Source organism: Ciconia boyciana, chromosome 1 (assembly GCF_034638445.1).
Source record: "Ciconia boyciana chromosome 1, ASM3463844v1, whole genome shotgun sequence".
Taxonomy (NCBI): domain Eukaryota; kingdom Metazoa; phylum Chordata; class Aves; order Ciconiiformes; family Ciconiidae; genus Ciconia; species Ciconia boyciana.
In genome coordinates, this window is record NC_132934.1 from 118114508 (window position 1) to 118138549 (window position 24042).

Consider the following 24042-nt stretch of genomic DNA (forward strand, 5'->3'; position numbering starts at 1 on the left):
TCGCTTAATCCACACACTATAATAAAATTTTAAAAATAAAAATCACTGAAGTTACCTTAGGAAAAAAATTGTCTTGGTTTTCCAGGAGTTTCCAGAGCTCAAAACAAATGCTAAGAATGAGTGAGGGCAAAGGATAATTTAGAAGGACCACCTCCTAACTTGCGCATAAAGGCTGAAATGCACACTGAGCAAGCAATGTGAATCTGAAAAGTGTATTTGGCACAGTATGCACGCTTTTGGTTTTAAGAATGAGAGCGCGAGAGCCAGAAGTGAGAGAAAGAATTACGAGTGGCTATCTGGGACATGGTAAAGTGGACAAAAATTGAGGAGAAGAAGAGAATCCAAATGGATGGGGAAGTGCAGTGATAGGTTCAAGCTTGGTTCTGTATACAGAGCAGGGCAGGACAGCGTTCAGCTCAATGGAATCTTGTATGACTAAGAATTAAAAGCCCTTGTCATTAAATTTATTCAGATGTATTTAACTGAAAATGAGGCACCCACCCACTTTCCAAAGAAATTCAAAGTTAAAGTTGCCCAAGTGCCATTCCTTTACATTGCCCTCTTTCAAAAATAGCCCAGTAAGTTAGCAAGACACAGACCAGTACAGCTGAACAGGAAAAGTGCAGCAGCTTTCACTTACTAAATAACAAAATATTCAACCTATTCCACTAGACCTAACTGGTCTAATCAGAATATATCCATGCACAAGCTGTTGCCCACAAAAAAACCCCCACACAAACCACACAACAAAAAAATCCCACACCAAACAAACAAAAAAACAAAACACAAACCAACTTCCTATGCAGCCCCCTAAAAGAACTTGGATGCAATAGTCTTTGGCAAAACCAGCTCTCGTCAAGGAAGAGGAAGCAGCAAAAAGTGAGACTTGTCAGTCATTCAATACTCACAGCTTCATATCTACGAAAGGATGTCAGTAAGTCCAAGCAACTCCCTTCCAAACACTAAGAGCTCCCCTAGGCTTTTGGATCAACAGCCCCTGTCACAAAAACTACCGCAGGATTCACTCCAAGGAAGAGTGAAAGCTGTACTCCCTCACCCCATGCACTTTTTTCTGGCATTTTTAGTGCCAGAATTTTAGACATACCCTTTTAGTCTTGTAATACCGTAATCATTAACACTGTTCAGATCACACTTGCCAGTGCAAAAAGCATGAAAGTTCACACACTTCAATGCATTTACATGGGTGAAACACACAACAGACTGTAGAACTTGGCTGGTAACTACACTGATAACATGAAAAAAAGAATATATTCATTACCATCCAGTAAATAAATATTTGGCCAATTTACTGCATATGAGGATACCATTTTCTGCCAGTTCTCTGAGTAACAGTAATCAATAATGCAGTGTACGTACATTATCAAATATGTAACTTGTGGAGTACCGATGCAGAAGCCTTCATTTCTATAGTTAAGTTGTTTCAATTGTGCGGTCTTTCACTTTGCTTAGTTGTTACCCTGAAAGTAAAAGCCTGACAGTCAAAGGAGAGAAGACAAGCAATAGTTTCAGAAGAGAGAGTGAAAATGCACAGCCACCCCCCCCCCCCTCCCCTTTTAAATTATGCCAGCAGGAAAACACAGGCAGAAGAGGCAAGTTCTGGGAAGAAACTAGAGAAATTCCCTGAACATCTTAAAAACTTGAAGATTTCCCCCCAAACACCCACACCTTTTGTCTGATATTAAATTTCATATTTATTTCAAAATAAGCATTTTTAGAAAGCTATGAGAAAGTCAAAGAGCAGCAACTGTAATTGCTTGCTATTTTAACTATAGCTTTTCTTATTTATGCCACATGATTTGTATAAAATCATGGAAAGCTGCACTATTTCCTGATACCAAAAGGCAAAGGGTGGTCACTCAAATATTTGACTAATTCATTCCACTGGGTTTTCCATAAGTGATTCATGGCTGTACTCAACTTTCCTGGAAAACATTTCACAAAGTCTGCGCAGTATGTAAAGTAGTATATTCTCATTGTCTAGTTTCTAATTGTGAATCTTTGAGACTCTCTTTTTAAAAGCAAACAGCATGTTTTAGTGACTTCATTCTATCAAATATGATTTTGTTAACTCAAGCACTCCTATACCCAGAATAACTGCCATCACAGCAAACATGCACATGCTTGTTTTCCTAAACAAGTTACTCCTGGCTTATACACAGTTCTACTTCAACATGTAACTAGACTTAGTACATCCTTTAATAGTCCGTTTTATCCTCTCTTGCCCGTCCTGATCCTGACATCACTATTTTATGTCTTGATTCTGTTCCCAGTTAAAGTTAATGCCATAACATTGCCACTTTCCTAAATGAAAGGAGGATCAAGTCCTTATCTGTAAGCTCCTCTTAGAAGGGATTTATCACTGTTTAGATGCTGCTGCCAAAATGATACAACAAAAACCCTGAAACTATCAATAAAAAGTTACCCATTTAATACAACTGAAGCTAAGACTATGAGGACAGGTTACAGCAATTAGACTTTATGGCAACCTCAAAAGCCAGAGGCTGTTAGGCTCCAGTGAAAACATAAACAGTTCCTGCAAAAAGAAGCCTCAAAGAGCAGAGCTGTCAGCAGATCTAATGCCCTTTCCATTAACCCAGAAAGGGCTACTGTGTTTGAATAGCAGAACATTTACCCTCTATCAGTGTGTATGTGGGAACAGAAAATGAACAGTCAAGTATATACATTTAAAACCCAAATCTAGAGACATACTCAAACAGAATTGGAGTTCCCCAAAAATTCTTCTTGCTTCTGTATAGAAGGGTTGTAATTATAAACACTGGCCTGATTCAAGATTTAGGTGAAAATGATGTTCCCCATGGCGAGAAATTTACTCAGCCTCTTAAAAGGAGCATCTCTGAGGAAACATTCTCTGCCAAATCCTCTGAGACAGAAGTCTTGAGAAACTGGGAAAGAGGTCAGGGACAGGGGGGATGAGGGGGTGTGTTTGATTTAGTTTAAAAATTTTGAAAAGAAATCTAAATGCTTATTTTCAATGCTTATTTTTCCCCAAAAATATAAAAACCCAAAACGTATGCATATTTTTCACTCCATTTCCTATATATCCCCATTTACTAGAACTCCAGCCTTCGAGGCCCTAGGAAACAGGATTTTTTTTTAATTTTTTTTTTTTGTAAGGAAAATTAGAAAGATCCTCTCTGAATACTTGCATCTTCTATTAAAAGTTTGTTCTTTTCTTGGAAGTCACAACATTACAAAGAGTTTGTTTACATAGGGGGACTGTGAAATAATTACAAGTTCCCTGAAACTACTTGCCCAACTGGTTTCTAAAAATCCCTTCTGGTGTCAGTTCAACACAGCACACACCAGGGAGGCTGACTTCAGTACTTGATCAAAGTTCTCATAACTCTGTCTGATCAAGCCTGAGTCAGGAGGGTACTACTTAAACAAATGAGTCTTCAAAGTAGTTCCCAGGACCCTCATCTTCCTCCCATTTTCATTAAGAAATTTAAGGAAACTTAATTTTGTTTAGTATGCAGATAAGCTCTGGGTATAGTGAAACTACATGTAACATTGTTTCACATTATTTATATCTGGGTTGCTGCCTCTGTGCAATTCAAGGGGTAACAGGTTGATTTCTGTCACCAGACATTCTTTCCTGCTTAAAAGGGCAATCGATTACCCAATTCTTCCCTTCCCAGACAGTCTGACAAAGCACTGCTCAGATTTCTCATGGCTTGAATATGACTTACAAATTTCATTTTGATGAATGCTTTACAGTCCTTGCTTCAGGCAAGTTCTGCTGGACTTCCATTAAGCCTCCATTTGAAATTACTTCAAGTGTTTACACTCTATGCTCTATTCATTTTTACCAATTTTAGAAACATAGGTTATCACACATCTAAGTAAAACAGTGCTATCAAAATAGGTTTTCAGTGTTACAAAATTGTCCCTATTTCCCAGTGAAGGTTAAATAATAAAGAAATTTCAGTGTGATATTAAACATGGATGTAATTTCTCAGATTTCCCTAGTGCTTTCGAATTTCTTGTTTACTTGTTCTCGTAGTCCCCCAAACCCTGTTTTGGAAAATACAACCATGAAGCCTTTTCTCCGCCCAAGGAAGAAAGGCAGACAGCTCCCTTCAGGGCGCTGCCCTGAGCTATTCTTAGTCTGTTTGCTATTAATGCCACTCTCCAAGGTATTTCTGAGGAACTTCATTAAGTTACTGCAACAATAACGTCCTAGTCAAAGGAAAGACTACCATTGTATACCTAGCCTTTAAGTAAATACAGAAATAACGACATCTTTCCCATGTGAACAGTTAAGGCTTATCATTTTTTCCAGATGAATTGGGTTTTGATTGAACTACTTCTGTAAAAAGCTTAGAGATGAAGTGTTTTATTTCACAAGTTTGACTATGAGGAAAACACACTAATGTGCTCAGCTGTTCTTCATAAAAACAGTTTGTGCATGATTAACAGATACTCTTTTAGGAGTCAGAGCTTCAAAAACACTGTATTTTTAACCACCACAGACTGGTCACTTCTTCTCAAAGTCACTTAATTCTGACAGCCTCTAAGGAAAGCACTACCTTGGTTGTTTCTAAAGCCAACTCAGAAAATTTTAGCTGACATTTCAAACCTGCCAAGTAGAGCAAAAAAGAGCTTACAACAAGCATTTCCAGTTCTACATTATGCAACCTAAATGTTACAACAAGGTTTTTGCAGATTTAAATGCAAAAGAATTACACAGCCTTCAAATAAGACAATATGCAATGCAAAGTACTAACCAGAACAGTCAGCAAAAAAACGATACTTAAAACAAGTTGGGGGGAGGGAAGTGGGAAAGTAGGGGAAGAGAGATTAAACAACAATGTGCAAATACATGAAAAGATTGAGCGTGTTGGAAAAAAGAAGTGGGGAGGAAAAAATAAAAAAAAAATCTTACCAGCAGGTCCCCTAAGAAACCATGGTCTTGTGAATTTACAAGAGAAGTTACATTGTCAACTACCAGGAACAGGCAGCTGCCTGTTTTGAGGCTCAGAAACTACCAGTTACATTAAAGATAAATCAGCTTGCAATAACAAAACTTTCCAGGGTATGTTCTTCCTTATAGGGGAGAGGAAAAATACCCAACCAAACCACCCCACACTGCTAAACTAGGAACAATTCTCTTTTAAATTGCTCTACCACACACTGTTTCGTCCGTAATTAAACACAACTGCAGGATGTAGCAATTACAGTAATTCCTTTTCTGTCTGATATGGATGAGGCTTCAATATACTATCAAAGAAATACAATCAGATCTGTCTGTTCAGTAGTAAGCTTTGGTGTCCCACATCCAATCTATTAAAAAAAGATTATTCACTTCAAGATTTAAGGTGACCTGGTTGGGTTGACACATTAAGACTTTTCAGCACTTACGTGCTTACGGTCATTCTTTGGTTTCAGACTTATAGATCCAACTGCTATTTCCCCCCAAGCCCTGATGGTCTGTCAGACAGCTAACTTCTCAGTCTTCCTAGCCTTTACTCCTATGAGGTATGTCCAGTTGTTCAGGAAGAACACGGCTGACCTTCCAAGCTAATGCCACCACTCAGTGTAACTGTTCCCAGTGCTGTACCCATTCCTCAGTGCCACAAGCAGCAGGTTCTCCTGCCACAGAGCTGCCCTGGTGTGCAGGGGCCTGAAAGAGAGCTCAAAGAGACCTCAAAGGCACCTTGGCTCCTCCGCTGACACTACCTCAGCTTTTGGACTACATTAGCACAAACTGCCAATAGCTTATCTGTAAGTGGTTGTATTGCACTGAAGTTTTGAACCACTGAAGTGTTGCAGCTGGGTTTTGTTCTCCTGTGTTTCACAGGATTCATTACCTCATACTTAAAGCTTATACTTGGGCAATTTTTAAGGATAAGATGATGGGGCAACTGCCCTCCTAATAATTACAGTTAAACTATAGGTCCCAAACACTGAGCTGCGGGAGTTTAAACCAGGTCTGGTCTAGGAAAGGGAGACACGAAAGCAAAGACAGCACAGAGGCGCAGATTTAAGTAACTTCTACTTTCCAATTTACAATCAACCACTAAGTGATCAGATGTTAATTCTTATCATTCCATCTGGTTCTCCTATAATCTAGGATTTTTAAAATTTATTTATTTGGAATTGATATTAGACTTTACTTTTTAAAGCATCACATGCCTTCTGTTTCATTACTCACCATGGCATTTAAAAGAATGGATCTACTACAAATAACTTTAATAGCTGATTAACTGTGGGAAAGAAACACCCCTCAAAAAAATAGACACCAGTGTCATCATCTGTTTCCCAGACCAAAGGACTCTCTAAATAGCATCAATTCAGGTCCCAGCTATGTCATACAAGACTCTTCATCGCCCCTGTATTGCAAATTACAACAGGGCTTGACTGTTCAGTATTTCTGTTTACTTCCTGCACTGACTTCTTCTACAGGAATCTACCACGAGACAGTCACTAAAATATTCTTAATTTAACAGAAGTCTGCTATTAAATAAAAAGCTAGTTCAGAACATTTTCAGAGATAAAAAGCTTCAAAATCAGTGTGGTGTTCTGTAACACCTGAACTTCTGTGCATTATGGAGGGGAAAAACAGACTCTCAGCAGTGGGTAAGAATTAAGCAGCTGCACATAATTTTATACTGGTTAATTCACTTTGACTAGCAAACATTTTGTATATCTTTTAGCATTCAAACACACCTTCAGAACTGCATAATCTATGGGGTCAGAGGTTTATTATAGTAGGTAATATCATAGGTGTTATTATTTTCAGCTAGCAAATTAAGATGTGCTGTCATTTACAGTATATAGAAGGCAGCTCTTCCGAGGCTGCCAAGAAAGAAGCTGGCAATTTCAATTTTGTTTCCATTGAACATGCACAGATCTCAGAATTGTCATCGGCTTTAAGAGTATGCTTGGCATTTTCAGAAGGGAAGGAACAAACATAAGAGACAAAGGGGCAATGCTCTCACACAAACCCAGTTCATTCACGTCAGAATGCAATGATAGTTTGACAACACTGGACAAGCTCATGCATACATATAATCTAATGCTAAGAATGCCGCAAATTCTGATGACAATTCTAAGGTACATTTCTTAGAAACTGTGAACTGTGCTATTAGAAGCAACTCACAACCCGCAGCAGCTATCCAGCTGAAGCCTTGTTACCTACTTGGCCCACTTCAGAGCCTTCAAAAGCCCTGCAAGTCCCTGCCTTAGCGATAAGGGCACTAGAGTGCAGAGCAGCTGCTCGGAAAGAATGGCCTCTTCCAAGACTGTAAGGCCGGTGCTGCCAGGATGCTTCCACAGTAGCCTAAGTCATCAACACTTCCCTCACCACACGACAGGAGTAACCTTCTCCTCTCACTTTCAGTTATGCTGCTTCTGTTTTCTAAAAGCAAAGTGGGAGCTTGGGGCATTTCTGCTCATACAAATATGCTTTGCTGCATGTTGTCAGCTATCATTCTGGTGCACTTAATATAGCTTGTATTTAAAATTCAGTCTCCATACATGTGCCAAATTTTACCTAAGATACCCAGTTTATCCTTTAAATGACAAAGATGGTTAACAGGCGAAACTAAATCTAGATATTACCTTGGCTTTTTTTTTTTTTAAACTTGCAGCTTGAATGTGTATTTTAGTGATTTTTTTTCTTTTGATCTTTAGATGTCTTTTCTGAAAAGTAAAGCAGGAATTGTCCCCAAAACATTTTTCTAAATTGTTATGGTGTTTTTTCAGCTATGACAGGTACATGAACTGTCACACTGAGTGAAGATATGGACATAATCCTGATGAAATGTAACGAAAAATACTTCTGCAATTACTATTTACTATCATTTTAAAAATGCAACTACATTATGACAAGACTACTACTTGAGGGAGCACAAAGTTAGAAGGAAGATAAGGACTAAACTGTATGAAAACAGCATGTGTTTTGGGGCTTTTTTAATGACTAGTTCTTTATAGCATGACAACAGTATTTGTTTAACTTAAGTATGAAAGATATTATCATAGGCAAGTTACAGTGTTCATCTTCTGACCACTCTTCTGATACACTCTCTGTGACTAAAGGAAAAACAGAAGTCAAGGGAAAAAAAAATTATACTCTAACACAGGAGTCTTTAGAAAAACATAGTAGTTGTTCAGAAGCAGGCTGGCATTTTTGTGAACTTTAAAGAATTAAATTTTCCACTAGAGTCAGGGGAGGAAGAATGGAAGACAGTTTCAAAACATTTTTCAAGAATGTTCCGGGTGGGTAGCGGAAGAACAATATAGAAGTACAATAACTAATTGCAATTCAGAACATACTAAGCGCACCTAGAAATTTCAAAAGCATTTAAAAAATATACTAATAAATATAATAAAAGGAGCCACAGAAGAGTCTGGATTGTATCCTAAATCACATGCATTTTTTATAAGGTTAATGTCTAATATACTGTAATTTTCTCAGGCATGTTAAGTTAGTGACATACTAGATACTGTCATAAATTATATAACCTGTATTTGCAAACATACAATATAATCAATTACAGCTTTTTAACAGTCAAAGAGCCTGTCTGCAAAGTTTGTGAAGCTTCCTATGTAACTAACCCTTTCATTGCAGCAGCCACACAATAGCAACACAAGGGCTGAATTAATTCAACTGCTAGTGGCAATATCTTGGCATTAAAAAAACCCAGCAAAATAGATATATGACCATCTGACCTAATCAGAGATGCCTCAGGGTAATTTTGCTGTTGAAACACTACTGGTAACAAAAAACACTGGCATTTAAAGCTTTTGAGGTACTTAACAGTAGACCTTTCAGGATGCATTTAATTTCTTTGTTTATATGGCAAGAACACATCCATTTTGATTTAAGGGAAAAAAAGATCAGTATTAGAAAATAACTCCTGAAACCATAACAGCTTCCTGAATATTCAAGGCAATGTTTTTTGTTTATGAACTTATACTTCAATTAACATCGCTGAAAACCAATACAGTTCTGCATTTCATTCTATTTTCTGCTTCCCCCACCCTTCCTACAGAAATTTTTGGTTTTTACTTTTTTCAGCAGGGGAAATGAAAACTTCATCATTGCAGTCTAATATTGATACAGAGTTTTATTTTGGTAACTTACTACAGAAGAAACAAGAGACATAGCTGCATCTCAAGTAGGAACAATCTCTCCTGAAATTGTCTCCTGTGAAGAACTACTGCACTTAATCTGCTATGGGCTAGGTTACTAAAACTGCTTTTAAAGTTTGCTTGGCATATACCAAAGAAAAAAACTTTTAAAATGTGTTCAGAGTTATTATATACGTCTTAAGCAAATGACCTTCTCCCTCACTCCTTTCTCAAGAGAAAAATATCTGACTCCTGATGTGAAGGCTTTAACCATTCATGCCTAATAGGTTGGTTCTATTTAGTGTCCTTAAATTATATGCTTTAATGAGGCGTGAACACATGGGCTAACAGCGTTTTTAATAGAAGTCACAATGATTTAACCTAGTCTCTGATCCGATTATTCTTTTGGTTATACAACCCCAGGCAAGAGTTATTCATACTTTCCACTGCCTGCAACAGCAGCTGTTTCACTATCACCCTGGAGCCTCAGGAAAATTCAAGCCCTTAATCACAGTTTCCATTAGCCAACCGATCTTTGCTATCAGCTTGATGTGATATGGCCAAAGTGCCAAGTAGTCTAACTATAGGAAATTGATTAAAAAGAAAATCCATCCTGCAAAGAAGCATCCACATACCTTAGAAGTTGGACAAATACCACTTGTGAGTTCCCATTGATTCCCTCTCGCTTACACAAGCCATGCATGTAAGCTTTCTCCACAATACTTCATGAGTATGTATGTTCTGCTTGACACAAGAAAATATCTCTTGTTATTTAATATCGCAACCTGCAAAAGATACACATTTTAGTTCTTATCTCATCTTTTCTTCTTTTCCCCGTATCTAATTTCATCCTCCTCCCTGAACTGGGCAAACCAGTCTGCAACATATGTATTCCCACTTTCAGACAAAATGCAAGACTAAAAGTAGCCTCAGCTTTCTCTAGTAATGGACATATTAGTACTACAGCTTCCTAGCAAAGCTACCAGCCCTGAATAATTATCAAAATTCTATAAAGAATTATCAGAGATGGGAGTTGTTCTTAACACATTTCATAACATATATTATCTACATTTGTTGGGTTACACCCTCCCTTTGTCGTATTTTCACTGGAAGCCCACAGATGTGTTTTATTTGACTATATGGATTATGAATGGCTTCTTCACCTACAAAAACCAGGAAAGAGGAAAAAAACAACTTATTATAACAATACAGCTTGTGTCTTCTGGCAGTTCACCAGCTCAGTTACCCTGGCTTCCTATCTCTACAGAGAAAGGAAACAGTACCTCTAGGAAAAAGAGAAACAATTCTCCATGCCTTTCAGCTAGGTTTTATTTGGAAAGCATCCTGATTTTTAAGAGGCCTTTTCATCCAGACAGTGCCTTGTTTTGAAAGCAGGCCCAAACCTTCACAGAAGCTTCCAGAATGGTATTCCGTCAATGAAAGAAAATAAAGTGATTTTGTTTTACTTGCCTGTACAGCACCTAAAAGTCAAAGTCTCACTCTTTTTTTTTTTTAAGGATACCAAGATTTTTTAAATTTTTTCTTTTTTAAAGAGTGTGATATAGACACATATATATATCTATCTATCTCAATCCATTTATCAAACAATCCTCATCCCACCAAAATCTCCACTCAAAGCCAACATGCAATCCAACATATTTACAGCTAAAAGACTGGACATACACCTATTACAGCATTAAGCTTTTATGGCAGTTTCTATGTATGCCTCAAGAAAGCTCTCTGCAGCTTCCTAATAAGGCAACTACAACATAGCTTCCAGGAAAGAAGTGCCAAAAGCACCTTATTCTTCTCCTTGCCAATTGTCTGACAAATGACTCAAGTTTATCCCGTCAGAAAGGTCCTTCAGCCAGGCTGAATACAGACAGGAAAAACTAAATCGCAATACTTTCAACTCACTCCTACTTCACTCTCATAATAGGGCAGTTTGGTTACATTTACCACTCCTAAAACCACTGTTGCATCAAAGAGATATACTGTCTCACAGTATGGTGTTTGCAGGGGGTGTGGGTTTGTGTTGCATTTTCGTAATACCTTTTGTACTTCAGGAACAACACGTAACTAAAATCCAACTCGCTAGGTTTGCAATGTACTCTCAGCTCAATAGCTAAGAGTGCGTTTTCCTTCCAGGATGTCAGCCAACGTCAAAATAACTCCAAAAAAGGTAAACCTCAAAAAGGAAAAACAATTCAAATCCAACTATTAACTTCTGAACTATCTGAAAACCTGCAACGTGAAGAGGGAAGTTTATCTTGGACAATGAAGTTACATTTTAATAAATGAAATCCACTGCACACACTGAGTATTGATAGCTCTCCTTTTATGAGTAGAACACGTAATAAATGACGACTCACGTAGTTAATGAAAAGAAGAAAGCCATTCTACTTATCTCTGGCAGTAACAAATGCATGGAGGAAGAGACAAAAGGTATGAACCCAGGTACGTATAGATTACTCTTCTCCCATCTAATCCTGGCAATAGCACTTCAAACTCTGAGGATTCAGTTATACCCTAATCACTGTGCTTGACAGATACTACTCATGAATCAGTCCCACCCCTTGTTCAATATTAGGCTCCTGGACTCCCAAACATTCTAGGACAAATGACTTCCACAGTTTAATTATGCATTACACACAAAAAAATAAAATACACAACATTGTGTTTTGAAAATCCTTCATAAATGCCAGGTTACCATAATTCATACTGCATGAATGATCTCTTCAGACTTAAAAAATACAGTTTCCCTTGGGGGGTAGGGGCAGGTTCTGGCTATCTGAATGGAAAAAACTGTAACTAATTATAAAGTCATTCCTAGTTGCTTTTAGGCCAGAGGTGTCTAGAAACCTCTCATCACAGACAAAGTGAAGTCCTTATGTTACTTACAAGAGTCTCAGCTGGGTCCATCCCTCAGATACTTCTATAATCAGCTGTATCAAGTCTTGAGGGTAAAAAAAAACAACCCTCAAAAAAACCACCCACAGTCTCCACATCATGGTTGTGGGACTTTTGTTTCACCAAGTTGAAGTCTCAGTGAAAAGCAGGGCTTCTGAATTATCTTACCTTTTTTATAAATTAGTACATCGGAAACACTAACTAGCTTCACCAACTCTTCTTCTGCATTCGGTTTTACCTGCCACATCGGTGTCAAAACAGCTCTTGGATTATTTATCAGAATACAGCAACAGTAACAATAAAAATTTTTCCTCACTAACTTGAGAAGCATCTCCATGAAAAAATTGAAGTATATAACCATGCTTTGGACCTGGTCATACTTAGAGCAAGAGGAAAAAACCCAAACCCACCTCAATTAAAACTACCTAACATCCCAGTTAAGGAAGGTGGCACATCTTTATTAGAATACCATTAAAAAACCAACACCACACATCCAGATCTCCAGTATGTTTTCACACACATAAGAACAAACCCCAAACTACACTGTCATTTCTATTTAACATACCATGTATGAACTTTGTGTAACCATTTTAAAATTATTTTCCTCATTTTCCATTTTCAGTTCTTCTGACATTCAGTTATGACACTAAAAAGCATGTTCTTTATTAATGACCAATATTACTTATAAGTTTATAAACATGGCTTATTAAAACTTGGCCAACTGGACAAGCTATTTCAGTAACAAACTGCTGTAGAACTAAGCTTTCTGTATGATTGCTGCCAAAAACACTTTCTTTATATCATTTTAAACCTGTTCTGCACAGGACAGTTCAGTGATTGCTGACCTTAATCATTTTATTAATGCTTACATTATTGATAGGTGTTTGGGATAAGTTTCAAGTTAGTATCACATCTAACATTCTGTAGTTATTTTCATATTTTTTGTTTTACATGGGTATGTATGTGCCAGTAATCCTGGAGAACAAAGCTAAATTTGTTCCTAAAGATAGCAAAGAATATAAGGAAATGCACTCCATAGCATTCTGATGTATACTAGACTTGGTGTGACCAGAGCACAGTGATTTAAACCAGACAAAGTTCTTCCAAGTTTCCATTTGATTCTCCAGGAAGATTAAAGCTCTTAATCTTGTCGTAGCACAGATCTTGCCTATGATCTTTTTTCATTACTTTGAGCTAATGAATAAAGCATTGGATCATATGGGAATATTTTTTTGTTAATATCTCCAACACCTATGCTATTAATGACAATTTTACAATACTTGTTTTTATTTTTAAGTATTTTTACGCCACCCAACAACCATCTTGTGCAGCATTACTGAAATTGTTTCTAAACAATCATAAATTTGACTGTTGCTTACTCTTATTTTCACCCTACATATGACTTAGCATATTATATGAATATTATATACTTCCATTTTATTTCTACTTATAAAAGTATTAGCATTGTTTGCACAAAGAATGGAATCATCAGCACACTTCAAGGATTTTGGTAGTGAATTTTTGACATAGAAATAAGTATTTCACTATTTTCACCTGACCTAGGGTCCAGGTGTGATATAGACCTGAACCTGCTCTCAAATACCTCCTCTTAACAAGACCAATATACTCAAAGCTGCAGCACAAGGGTTCTCTGTTAGCACCTTATTTTATCAAGGCTTCAACTGGTTATGATGCACTCTGAAATGCCTTGAGCACAAAGACCTACAGAAATGAAAATAATTCTCCCTCCCCTTGTGAAATCAGCCTTTCTACTACAGTTTCATGGCATTATCTGTACTTTCACAAGAAGTATAACTAACATGTGGACAACAGCTAAAGGAAGCCACCTAAATCACTATTCAATGCCTCAAAGTCCAAGTATATGAAAAAAAGCAGTCAAGCCCTGCTTGACCAAAAAATTTTATACTGTACAGTCTCTTCAAATCCAGCTGAAAATAGAATATTCAGCTCAAAACTTATTCAAATCACCTTTGTGATTTGAATTTTATTGAATTATTTATTTGAAATTTATCCAAATCACCTCTCAGCATCCCACATGAGAACTGGGAAGGAGCAACTAGAAAACCTACTCCAGGCTCACAGGCCAAAAAAAGCTACTCAAGTGAGAAGACTGAAGACACCATCCTTAAGCTAAACAGACACACTAAGATTGAATACAACTTTAATACTTGATAATACGTAGAACAGTATTCCTATTTTAATTCCATTTTCTTATTAAGGCATAGGATAGAAAGAATGGACAAAAAAAACCAGGACAGCATCATCACCAAGCAAACTACAAACATTAAAATCTCTATTTACTTTGAGTCTATTAAAGTGTATAGCTTTTGTCTTTGAAGTGAGGAATGCTCTAACTTCACTATCTCTGGATATTTCACCTCTTCATGACTATTGCTAAAGTTTCCATACAGAATGCATATACAGTATAAAGTGTTAGAACTTCATATTATTCATAAAGTATGCCATCTTTTTAGATAAAAATATTTTTTCCAAAGATCCTCAGAAGCTGAGGAGGTTAGGCATCCCAACGACTTTCAGGAGTTCATGTTTGTCCTCAGATGCAGAGATATGAACAAGTTCTGCTTGTGCACTTGGCAGACTGGATGCATCCCAGGAGCCATAAAACTGCATTTGCATGGTATTGTGCTCTACTGTAATGTCAAAGATTATTACATCAGCCATAGCATTATATTTATATGGCTTCCAGACTTCTAGTCACTCAAAAGTCTGCCTTAACCTGTTAATAGCTGCAGAATAAATCTGCATCATCTGAAAGTACAGGAGCTAAATACTTCCAGAAGTTTTATTGCAAAAATTTTCATAATGGAAGATTTTTTTTAAATCGTCCTTAATAGTTTCACTGTTCAGTGTAAAAACAGGTTATTAGGATATGATTTTGAACAACAATCTTAACCCTGGTCTTTTTTGGAAAGCAATAGCATAGAAAGAACTATAAACATTGTCACGAAAAAAAGATTTGTGAAAAACACTGGCAGAGAAAGAATGAAAACCTTCAAAATATAAGCGGAAAAGTACAGATGCCATTAAGTAATTTTTACATTCCCATTAGGGAACATCTTGCCAAAAACAGAGCTGTGGTCACAAAAATATAGACACGTAAAAACACTCACATTTTTAAAATTTACTTTTAAAATATTTTTTTAAATGTGGTCTAAGAGGATTAACAACTTTAAGTAAAAGGATTAATGAGGCATGCGACTGAGACAGGAAGAGATTACCAGAAAACCCAAGTACTATTTTGTGAAGACAGTTTTGTAACTACTCCTGAGAAATTTGACAAACTTCCTGTAAAGTAGAAGTAATTCTCTAAGTATTTAAAAAACACAAAATACATTCAACATCTCATGATTAGTCCAGTAGGCTGTAAGTCAATTAAAAGTTTCTAAAAGCATGGCTCATTTAACAACGGCTTTATTTTCAGATCAGTTCACAAACAAGTTTTTCCATACTAAAACTATATAAAGCTAAAGGAAGAGTAGAATTTTAAAGCTATGATAATCATTAACAAGATTCAATGCACCTGCCATTACTGCTTTTTTCTTGGTTATACTACTGCAGAGATTTCTGACCTTATTTATGCCTTATCTTCAAACACTATTATAATCTTTCTCTTTCTTTTTTTTTAAATAAATAATCACAGACACTGTTTCACAGCCAGTTCTACTTTTGCCAGTTCTACAGTGGAGGTTATGTGAGGACACAGACTACTGTAGGAGACTGGCTCACTCCTACTTCTAGAGCACTTAAAAGCAATCAAGCTAAGATTCTTTAAAAACCCAGCTTTCAGTGAAGTTTTCCCTAGCAAGCTTCAGAGAAAAACTATTATCATGGTATAACAGCCTGTTTTCAAGAATTATCTATGAAAGTAAGTTTTCATTAATTACAGGAAGCCTTCTGCTACATTCATTAGTTTGCAGTAACTTACAAGATTTAGCAGATTAAGGCAATTATAGATATTTTAAAGGAATTTAAGGAACTCAACCCGTTCTAAGGAAAATTAGCTGCATTAAAAATCTTTCATCTCTTAGCCCTAAAAAACAATTCTTTTCTCAGTAGCTCAAAGTTGAATTCTTTCTAGATACTCTTTATGTTCCTCTTTTACTCTTCACAAATTAAATGAGTGATACTTGTCTACAATTAAGCTGAAATTGAAACCTTACAGTTAGAACAGACCTAGGTAACCTACTTAGCAAGAGACTACCAGGGCATAAATGAAGTTCTTTAGCCCCCCTGTGGCTGTACTCAGAACTTTAAAGTCATCAGTGAAGTATGCCACATCCCTTCAGGATTACAAGATACAAGCAAGCACATTACCTACTGGACTTGCCATTTGACAGTACAAGTTCTATAAAAAAACCCGAGTGTCCTCTACTGACATTAAAAAGGCTCTTAAAAATTGAATACCAGTTGAGGAGGATGGAAATATGCAAAAGCATAATTGCTGGCTCTGGTAGGTAGCTACTGACACTTTTAAGAGTCACAATAGATCAAACTCATCTGCATATTGCATGAAGAAATACTGCTTTTCTCTAAGAAAGAACTACAATTCCTCAAGCATAGAGTCAACATTAAAACTACCAAAAAGCTGGGGTTAGAGGTAGAAGACATTTCAGGAAATCAGAACAGGATTTTTTCCAAGGTGAATAGCCAACTTGAAGATCAGATAAAGGGTTTTCATTTAAGATAATTTATTGTACTTCAGTGAAAACAAAAGAGGATGCAGAATCTATAGGTATTCCTCCAATTGTGCTTTAGAAAAACTTGAGAATAAGTATTTAAGCATTCCCTGGAAGATTTTGGAACCAACATTGAAAAACTAGCCATGAGGTATTTAAGCAAGTCAGATTCTTTCTTATGAGAATAAAGCAGAGATTTATTTACCAGCATTTACCAGAACTATTACCTTACTTGATAGGATGGTCTATTTTTAAGAGATTGATCACAAACCCAATAAAACTTATTCAGATTTCTCAACTGTGACATCAACCCCTCAATAAAAAAAAAAAGAGGAAAAGCAAGAACATGCAATCAGCATTCCAAGAGCAAATCACTGTTTGGGAAGGGGGAGAGCAAAATAGAAATAGTTGTTGTCAGCCATCTCCTCGCTGTCCTATCTCACCTTTGATTGGATCAACCCTCCTCAAATAGGGCAATCCAGGATTATTAAGGGGCCTACTGAAGAGAAAAAAAACACTAACTATGCAGACAAGGTATTTTAGGAGTGTTACATATGCTGGAAAAAGTAGGAAGTTCACAAAACAGAAGAAAATACAATGCACACCAAAATTCATAGAATATCTATAAAACACTATGTCTGGTGATGTTATATTTTACATTACCTTTACTCATTCCTTTATCATCACAGAAACAAGAGTTCCACACAACTGTTTGCTACACTGATAAGAACAAGTTTGATTTTTCTGTGTACACTCTATAGTAAACTAAGTGAATTTTCTTAAAATTAACTGCCTAACAAAGTGTAGCCTTTTAAAATTATTATCTTGGAACCATTTTCAGATGCTAAGTTGTCACTCTAGACCGAAACACCTTCATTTTCTTTGACACCAGAATCAGTAAATGCTAAGGTAAAAATGGATGCATGCATGGAAGACTCTGTAATCTTTTCGCCACTTTTAATATAACTTTGTTCTTTTCATACCATCCAACAGCAGTATGCTGAAGCCACCTTTCACACATCCAAACAGTCTGAGATGCAACCTTAGTGCCTCATCCCACCTCTTCTCTCTTTGCAGCTGCCTGACAATTGGCCAGCAGAACACATGAAAAATGTATCCACTCCATGAATCTGCTGTTTTCCTACACAGCAGTCCTACATTTCCAGCTTTAAAGAGTTAGCTCTTGCCATCTCTATAACTGTATTGACTGAAGCTAAATTATGTATTTCAATGGCTGAGATTCACTTAGCAAAAACCTAAGCTGTTTTTTCAATCTATTAAAAGTCTGTGTACACCTATCACATTTATAAAATACCAGGTCCTAAGCATCTCAACATTTCTTTTTAATTTTGCTTTATTTATAAAACTTTGAGAGAGACTTTTCTTCCCTCTTGGATATACGTATTTATTCAAGTTCAAGATAATTCTTCCATTCTTTGCCATAGGAATTTAAATTTTAAAGACAACAGCTATGCTGCAGTAACTGTACATGCTGTCATCCATGGTTAAGATAACACAGTTTATTAACACAGATGATTAACCTCAAATTAATTTATTATTTTAAGTAATCTGCATTCCTTCCTGCTGCATCTTTTCGCAAGAAAAAAAATAGTTAAAACAATTTTTTATTGTAGTGTTAAGGATACATAAGACTTTGTCTAGATCTAAATTAAGTGTCTGGAAACAGATTCTTTGGAATCAAACCATTTTTCTGCCTTTCTGTTTTAAGTGTTCAGATACCTCCTGGTCTTGCACGGGATTATGCATCTACGTTGTCATCCATCTAACTGCTGTTTTAAAACATGCACTTTAAGGTCACAAGTATCCATCTGAGAAAATACTATTACTACATGCAACTGATGCTACTACATAGAACTGATTATAGGCATTTTCCTAAGCATACTTGGAGTGAATTAAAGTAAACAGGGTAAATCCCAATAAAGGTGCCATTCCCATCACACCTGCAGGTGCCCAAAGTGATACAAAAGTATGTTGCCATTAAAAGTTATATAACCTTAGAAAGTAACTGGAATACAATGTAGCTGCATCTCCTATTTCCAGTTCATTGTTAATGCATTATTACTGTTAGCAGGGTTGAGCTGTTGGACTACCACTACAACAACTCTGAGTTGTTTTTCACAAAGAGACAGCCAATTATTTTAATAGGATTTTAAACCAGTACAATTATTGCCTTATTTTTCAAGTCCATTTCATTTAATTGCAACCTGTTTAAAAACTAAACATCTCCTTCGGTATCAAAGCCAGTAGAAAATAAGAGCTTGACAGAAAAACCAACTATAAAAACCAAGAGAAAGGTTAGCTTCACTCATTCTTTAATTCTGGCCAGGGCTGAGACAAGTAAAAGGATGAAAAATTAAGATTAAATTGAATTCCTTCCTCATCAAGAAAGCCACAGATAACATGAGAAGCAATTCTGAAATATTTATATCGACTTATTACACCTAGAGCAGCAGTTTACTTCAGACAGTTGATAGTATTCCTCTGACAGCTGCTGTTACCGTCCTCTGCTCTGGAACAACGGCTGGTAATTTTGATTATTTTTTAAACAAAGAGGTCCACAACTCAGACAAGCGCTAGAGATCTGTGTGTGCTACCCAGCAGCTCCCCTCGCCCGCAGGCAGGCAGCTTCTGCGTCCACTCGGAGCCTGCCTACTAACTGCCTGCCTGCCACGCTGCCAGGTCTCCAAACGCTGCCTTCCGCCTCCTGCCTCACCTTCGGGTGCACCAACAAACTGCTGTTCCTCCCTAAACCGTAACCGCAGCGCTCTGAAGAGAGCGGTCGAGGGCAGTGTTTTTCCCTTCTGATCTATGCACCTCTTCGCCCTGACCTATGGCTTCAGGGCAGTGGATCCGCCGGACTGAGCCTCTGGATCCGACCCGAGGACAGGGACCCCAGAGAAGACTTTATACACACGGCGCCCGCGGAGGGGCCGGCCAGCCGGGGCAGAGCCGCCGCACATCCCGGCCCTCGCTTCAGGTCAGGAGCGCGGGCGGGGACGCGGAGCCACAGCCTCGCCCCCCCCCCCACTCCTGAAGGGAAGGGAGGCCACCGAGACCAAGGCGCCCGCCGAGATCCGGGCGGAGGCGGGCCGCCCCCTGCCGCTCACCCCCCTGCCGCTCACCCCCCCGCCGCCACCGCACGGCGCCGGCCCGCAGCGCCCGCCCCCGCCGCAGGCCGCCGCTCTCCACACGAGCAGCCTGAGGCGGCGGCGGCCCCGGCGGGCGGGAGCCGACCGAGCCGAGCCGAGCGGCGGCGGCTCCTCGCCGGCAGAGGGAGCCGGCCCGCGGCCCTGCCCGTTGGTGGCCCGGCGTGGGGCGGGCCTGCCCGCCGCGCTCACCCGGTACGGGCTGTCCTGGAAGACGCGCGGGTCTAGGTTGCAGGCGATGGTGGCGGTGGGCAGGTCCCGCAGCGCCACCGCCTCCATCTCGCCGTCAACGAAGCTCCAGTCCGTCTCGGCCTCGGGCGGCAGGAGCGCCCCCTCCTCCTCCTCCTCCCCGGGCGGCAGCGGCTGCTGGAGCGGCAGCTCCTCCTGCCCCGCCGGGCCCCTCCCGCCACCGCCGCTCTCCATGGCCGGGGGCGAGCGGAGCCCCCGCGGGGCGGGGCCCGGCGGCCGCTGAGGCGACGCCGAGCGCGCCCCCGCCTTGGCGCGCGCACACACAAAACTTACAGCGCCCCCCCCCTCTTGCTTCCCGAACCCCCGCGCCGGTATAACCGCCGCCTTCCTGCCCCGCCCCCCCGCGCGCAGGGCGCACGGCGCCCTGTGAGCCAATAGGAAGGCGCCGCCGCAGCAACAGGTGGCCTGCCCGAGCGAGGCGCGGCTTCCGCCATCTTGAGTGAGGGCAGCGGGCGGCTTTGCGGGGTGTGAGGGAGCCCGCGGGTGTCGTGGGGCGGCAGCCCGTGGGGCAGCGGCACACTCACGGGAGGCACCAGCAGCGGCCGGGCGATCAGGGCGGGGTGGGGGGCGAGGTGACCCAGCGGCTGAGGTTGGGCACACGCCTGGTGAGTGCAGCCGCCCGGTCGGGGATAGTCGCGGTAACCCAGGGCCCAGGTGAGCGGGCAAGGCCTGCTGCCGCCGCACGGCTGTGTTTTGCAGCACGGTTGGAGCACGGAACGACACGTCTGGATTTAGAGGACAAAGGAGTATTGTGCAACAAGCCGATGAATTGAAAACCCCTTACTCAAACACTTAAATCAGCCAGAAGTTGCTGGTGTGTACATGTTATTTGTCTTATCTGCCTTAAGGACATGCCAGCCAACCCTTGATGTTCTGCCGGTGGTTCACTGAACAGACAACAGGAAGGAAGCCTAGGGGAAAAAAAAAAAGTTATAACAGTGTTTGACCAGTTGCATCTCCTCTTGCCGAGGAATGATGCAACTAACCATCACCCTTTCTTTGTACTTTTTTCAAAGGTATCCTATTGCTGGGCCAAGACCAAACATGTTTTGAGTTTAAAATTTGTGAAAGAGGGCACATAAAGCCATGTCTATGTCCTTTCCTCCCTACTTTGGACCTGAAAGATGCATTTTCTTACTACCTTTCTCTTTTCCCTGTGTCAAAAGGCCATAAAGGACAATTGCACCTTCCCTGGCTACGCTCGAGGAGCTGCTTGTGTCAGACATTCCTATGTAGAAGAATAAAGTTTACCTAATGTGCTTAGCTGGTTAATCGGACCTAACTACCCTAGACAAACACTTTTCTTACATACGTATACGTAGCATCGCCTTCTAGGGGAAGACACAAAAGTGAGCTGCAGAGGTCATAGGCTTTTATGAAGTTATTGTGACATTCACACATCTACCTCAAACGTCCTCTACTAGTACAAGGATAACGCAGAATACTAAAAGGCAGTAAGGAGTGAGAGGATGCTGGGTAGTAGTTGGCAAAATACTAACCAAATATTCTACCCCTGCAGGGCTGTGTAAGAAAGAATGAGGTCTGAAAAGCGGAAAGAACCATCAGTCAAAAACCTGTTTTCTCACCTGACACCCGCTCAAGACCAGAACGTGGCTACTAGTGAAATGTACTTGAGTTCCTGTAAAGAATGAGAACTGATGGCAAAACATGGGAGTTCCTTCTTATCATGAGAAAGCCTCTGAGGGGCTAATCCTATTCTCATTTCCAGTTACAAGAAACTTCTCAAAGACACGAGTGAGGAGATAGTTTGCATTTATACTATAGCTCAGAGTCACAGGGCTCACTTAGAAAGCAACGTTTCATCATGCATAGTGATCTTGTCATCAGGCATCATTTATCCAGAGACTGAAAAAAAAGTATTTCATTTCATAATGTCTGGTATTCTAGATCACGGATTTTTAACTGTATTTTTGTAGGTAATAATTGTTAGTGTGCACTTGGAAAAAAATTGCTATGCCAAATACAGGGTTGGATTTTGTAACCAGACTATAAACATGTGGATGCAGGCTATGACTGGTCACTTGTTCAGCAACATTAATAAATTATTTAAAATATGGTACAGCAAATATTATGGCAAATGGTGTTCAAAGTAGAACACCATTTGCCATAATAGAATCTCTTACGGATCTTTTCTTCCAAAATGCAGCAACATTTTGGTGAAGTAAAGAACTTCTGAAAAACTAATATTGACAGTTGGGAATGCTGTATCACCTACTGATCTACAGTGTGCAAAGTTTACAGCTGAGGCAACAGCTCCACTCCTTGAGATATCACTGTTACCCTATCTTAAGTTAGCACTGCTGACCTTTTTTTTCCAACAGATCAAAGTCTTTAAACTGGTGAATTTCTTGTCTCAGCCAATTTTAATGAGGTCTTGCAGGATACAATAAGAAGGAGAAAAATGCCACATGAAGAGATAATCATTTGCCTTCTCCCTCCTCTTTTGTTAGAAGTTTCTTCAGACTCTCTAATCTGTTTTGAACCATTTAAGCGTTTTTCGTAGAGGTAAGCTCTTATCTTAGATACAGGATATTTTCATGATCAGTTGTGCCAAGTGACATAAGTCTGTATGTTCTCACACCAGTTTTCACAAAAATTCAGACAAATGGTATCTTAAAAGTCACATATATGAACAAGCTGAAACTTTTTAATGCTAAATTAGCATTAAAACCTCCAGACAAGCTAATAGCATGTTTAACCTTATTCTTTGATCTCAGGTTTGCTTCCTGACAGGAGTGGTGACGCTTGCCTCTTTGAGGAGAAACTGTCTGTCTGTATCCTCTGCATCAAGAGCTTTAGCTTCCCTACAGAAATCTCACCTGAGGGATCTGAATGGAAATCTGCTGTTACATATATTTAAAAACTTGCAGACAAGAAGCAAAACTCACCACCAACAAATTCCGGTAACTGCAGCCTGCCATCTTACTATTATGAAAGCCATTGAAAAATATTCATCTACCCACTACTGGTCTAATGGCATAAGCCACCCCCCAGCTGGTTATTGTAACTCGGGTGTCAGATTCGTGAGTCAAAATAAGGTATTGATGATATTCGTATCATAATAGCACCTAAAGCTCAACCGAGATCATTATCACATCGTACCAAGCGCTGCAGTACTCCACAGCCGAAGGACCATCTGCCCTCAGCACTTAAAAGTTCAAATAGACAATTCAGAGAAAGCAAGCATTGCTGATGTTCTACAAATATGGCGAATAAATAAAATATGAAGTGAGCACACACCCCCAGCATTAATTCAGTCATAGACTTCAGAAGAAAAACTAAACCTGGGGTTTAATGACAGATACATCCTTTCTTTTTGTTACATATGAAGGGAATGCAGTGTATGCTTTTGACTGGAAGAGCTGGTAAACCACGAAAAAAAGGGATCTTCACTCCAATGCTTAGCTTTGGGGATAGAGTACATCTTTCAATGTAAGTGACAGTGGTTAACAAGAATGATTTCTTTACACACAGGAAAAAAGATTCCTGGGCTAAATTGCTAAATGCACACTAGAGCAGTGCCGTTCCAATGTTTTAAACAACACACACTACCATCTAGTGGTAGAAAGAAAAGCCCGAAGGATCTCAAAAGGGCTACCTTACATGCATCTGCAACAAAAATCCTCACTTCTCAAGTGAAAAGTAGCTAGCTAACCAGCACGGAAAAAAAAAATCAAACTATACGGAAGTTGATTATAACTAAATGGAAAATGTTTGGAGAAAGACTGAGCATGTGGTCCTATGGGCGACTTTACTTCCTAAACACTCATTTAAACCACTGACTTATTTAATGTTTCTTAGAATAGGTTTTCATTGCACCTGTTTAGTGGCTACACATAGGCAGATGTAGTTAGCAGTTT

At 39.3% G+C, this 24042-nt stretch overlaps 1 protein-coding gene across 1 annotated transcript in view; it reads right to left on the reverse strand.

The window, feature by feature from the left end:
- The window catches only part of RCAN1 (regulator of calcineurin 1), a 42305-nt gene extending 21865 nt beyond the window's left edge, over positions 1-20440 (reverse strand). Inside the window, exon 1 of the mRNA XM_072846167.1 lies at positions 20105-20440. Coding sequence (XP_072702268.1) covers positions 20105-20335 — 231 coding nt within the window. The 5' untranslated portion in view covers positions 20336-20440. The remainder of the gene's footprint in view (positions 1-20104) is intronic.
- Between the last annotated feature and the right edge of the window lie 3602 nt (positions 20441-24042).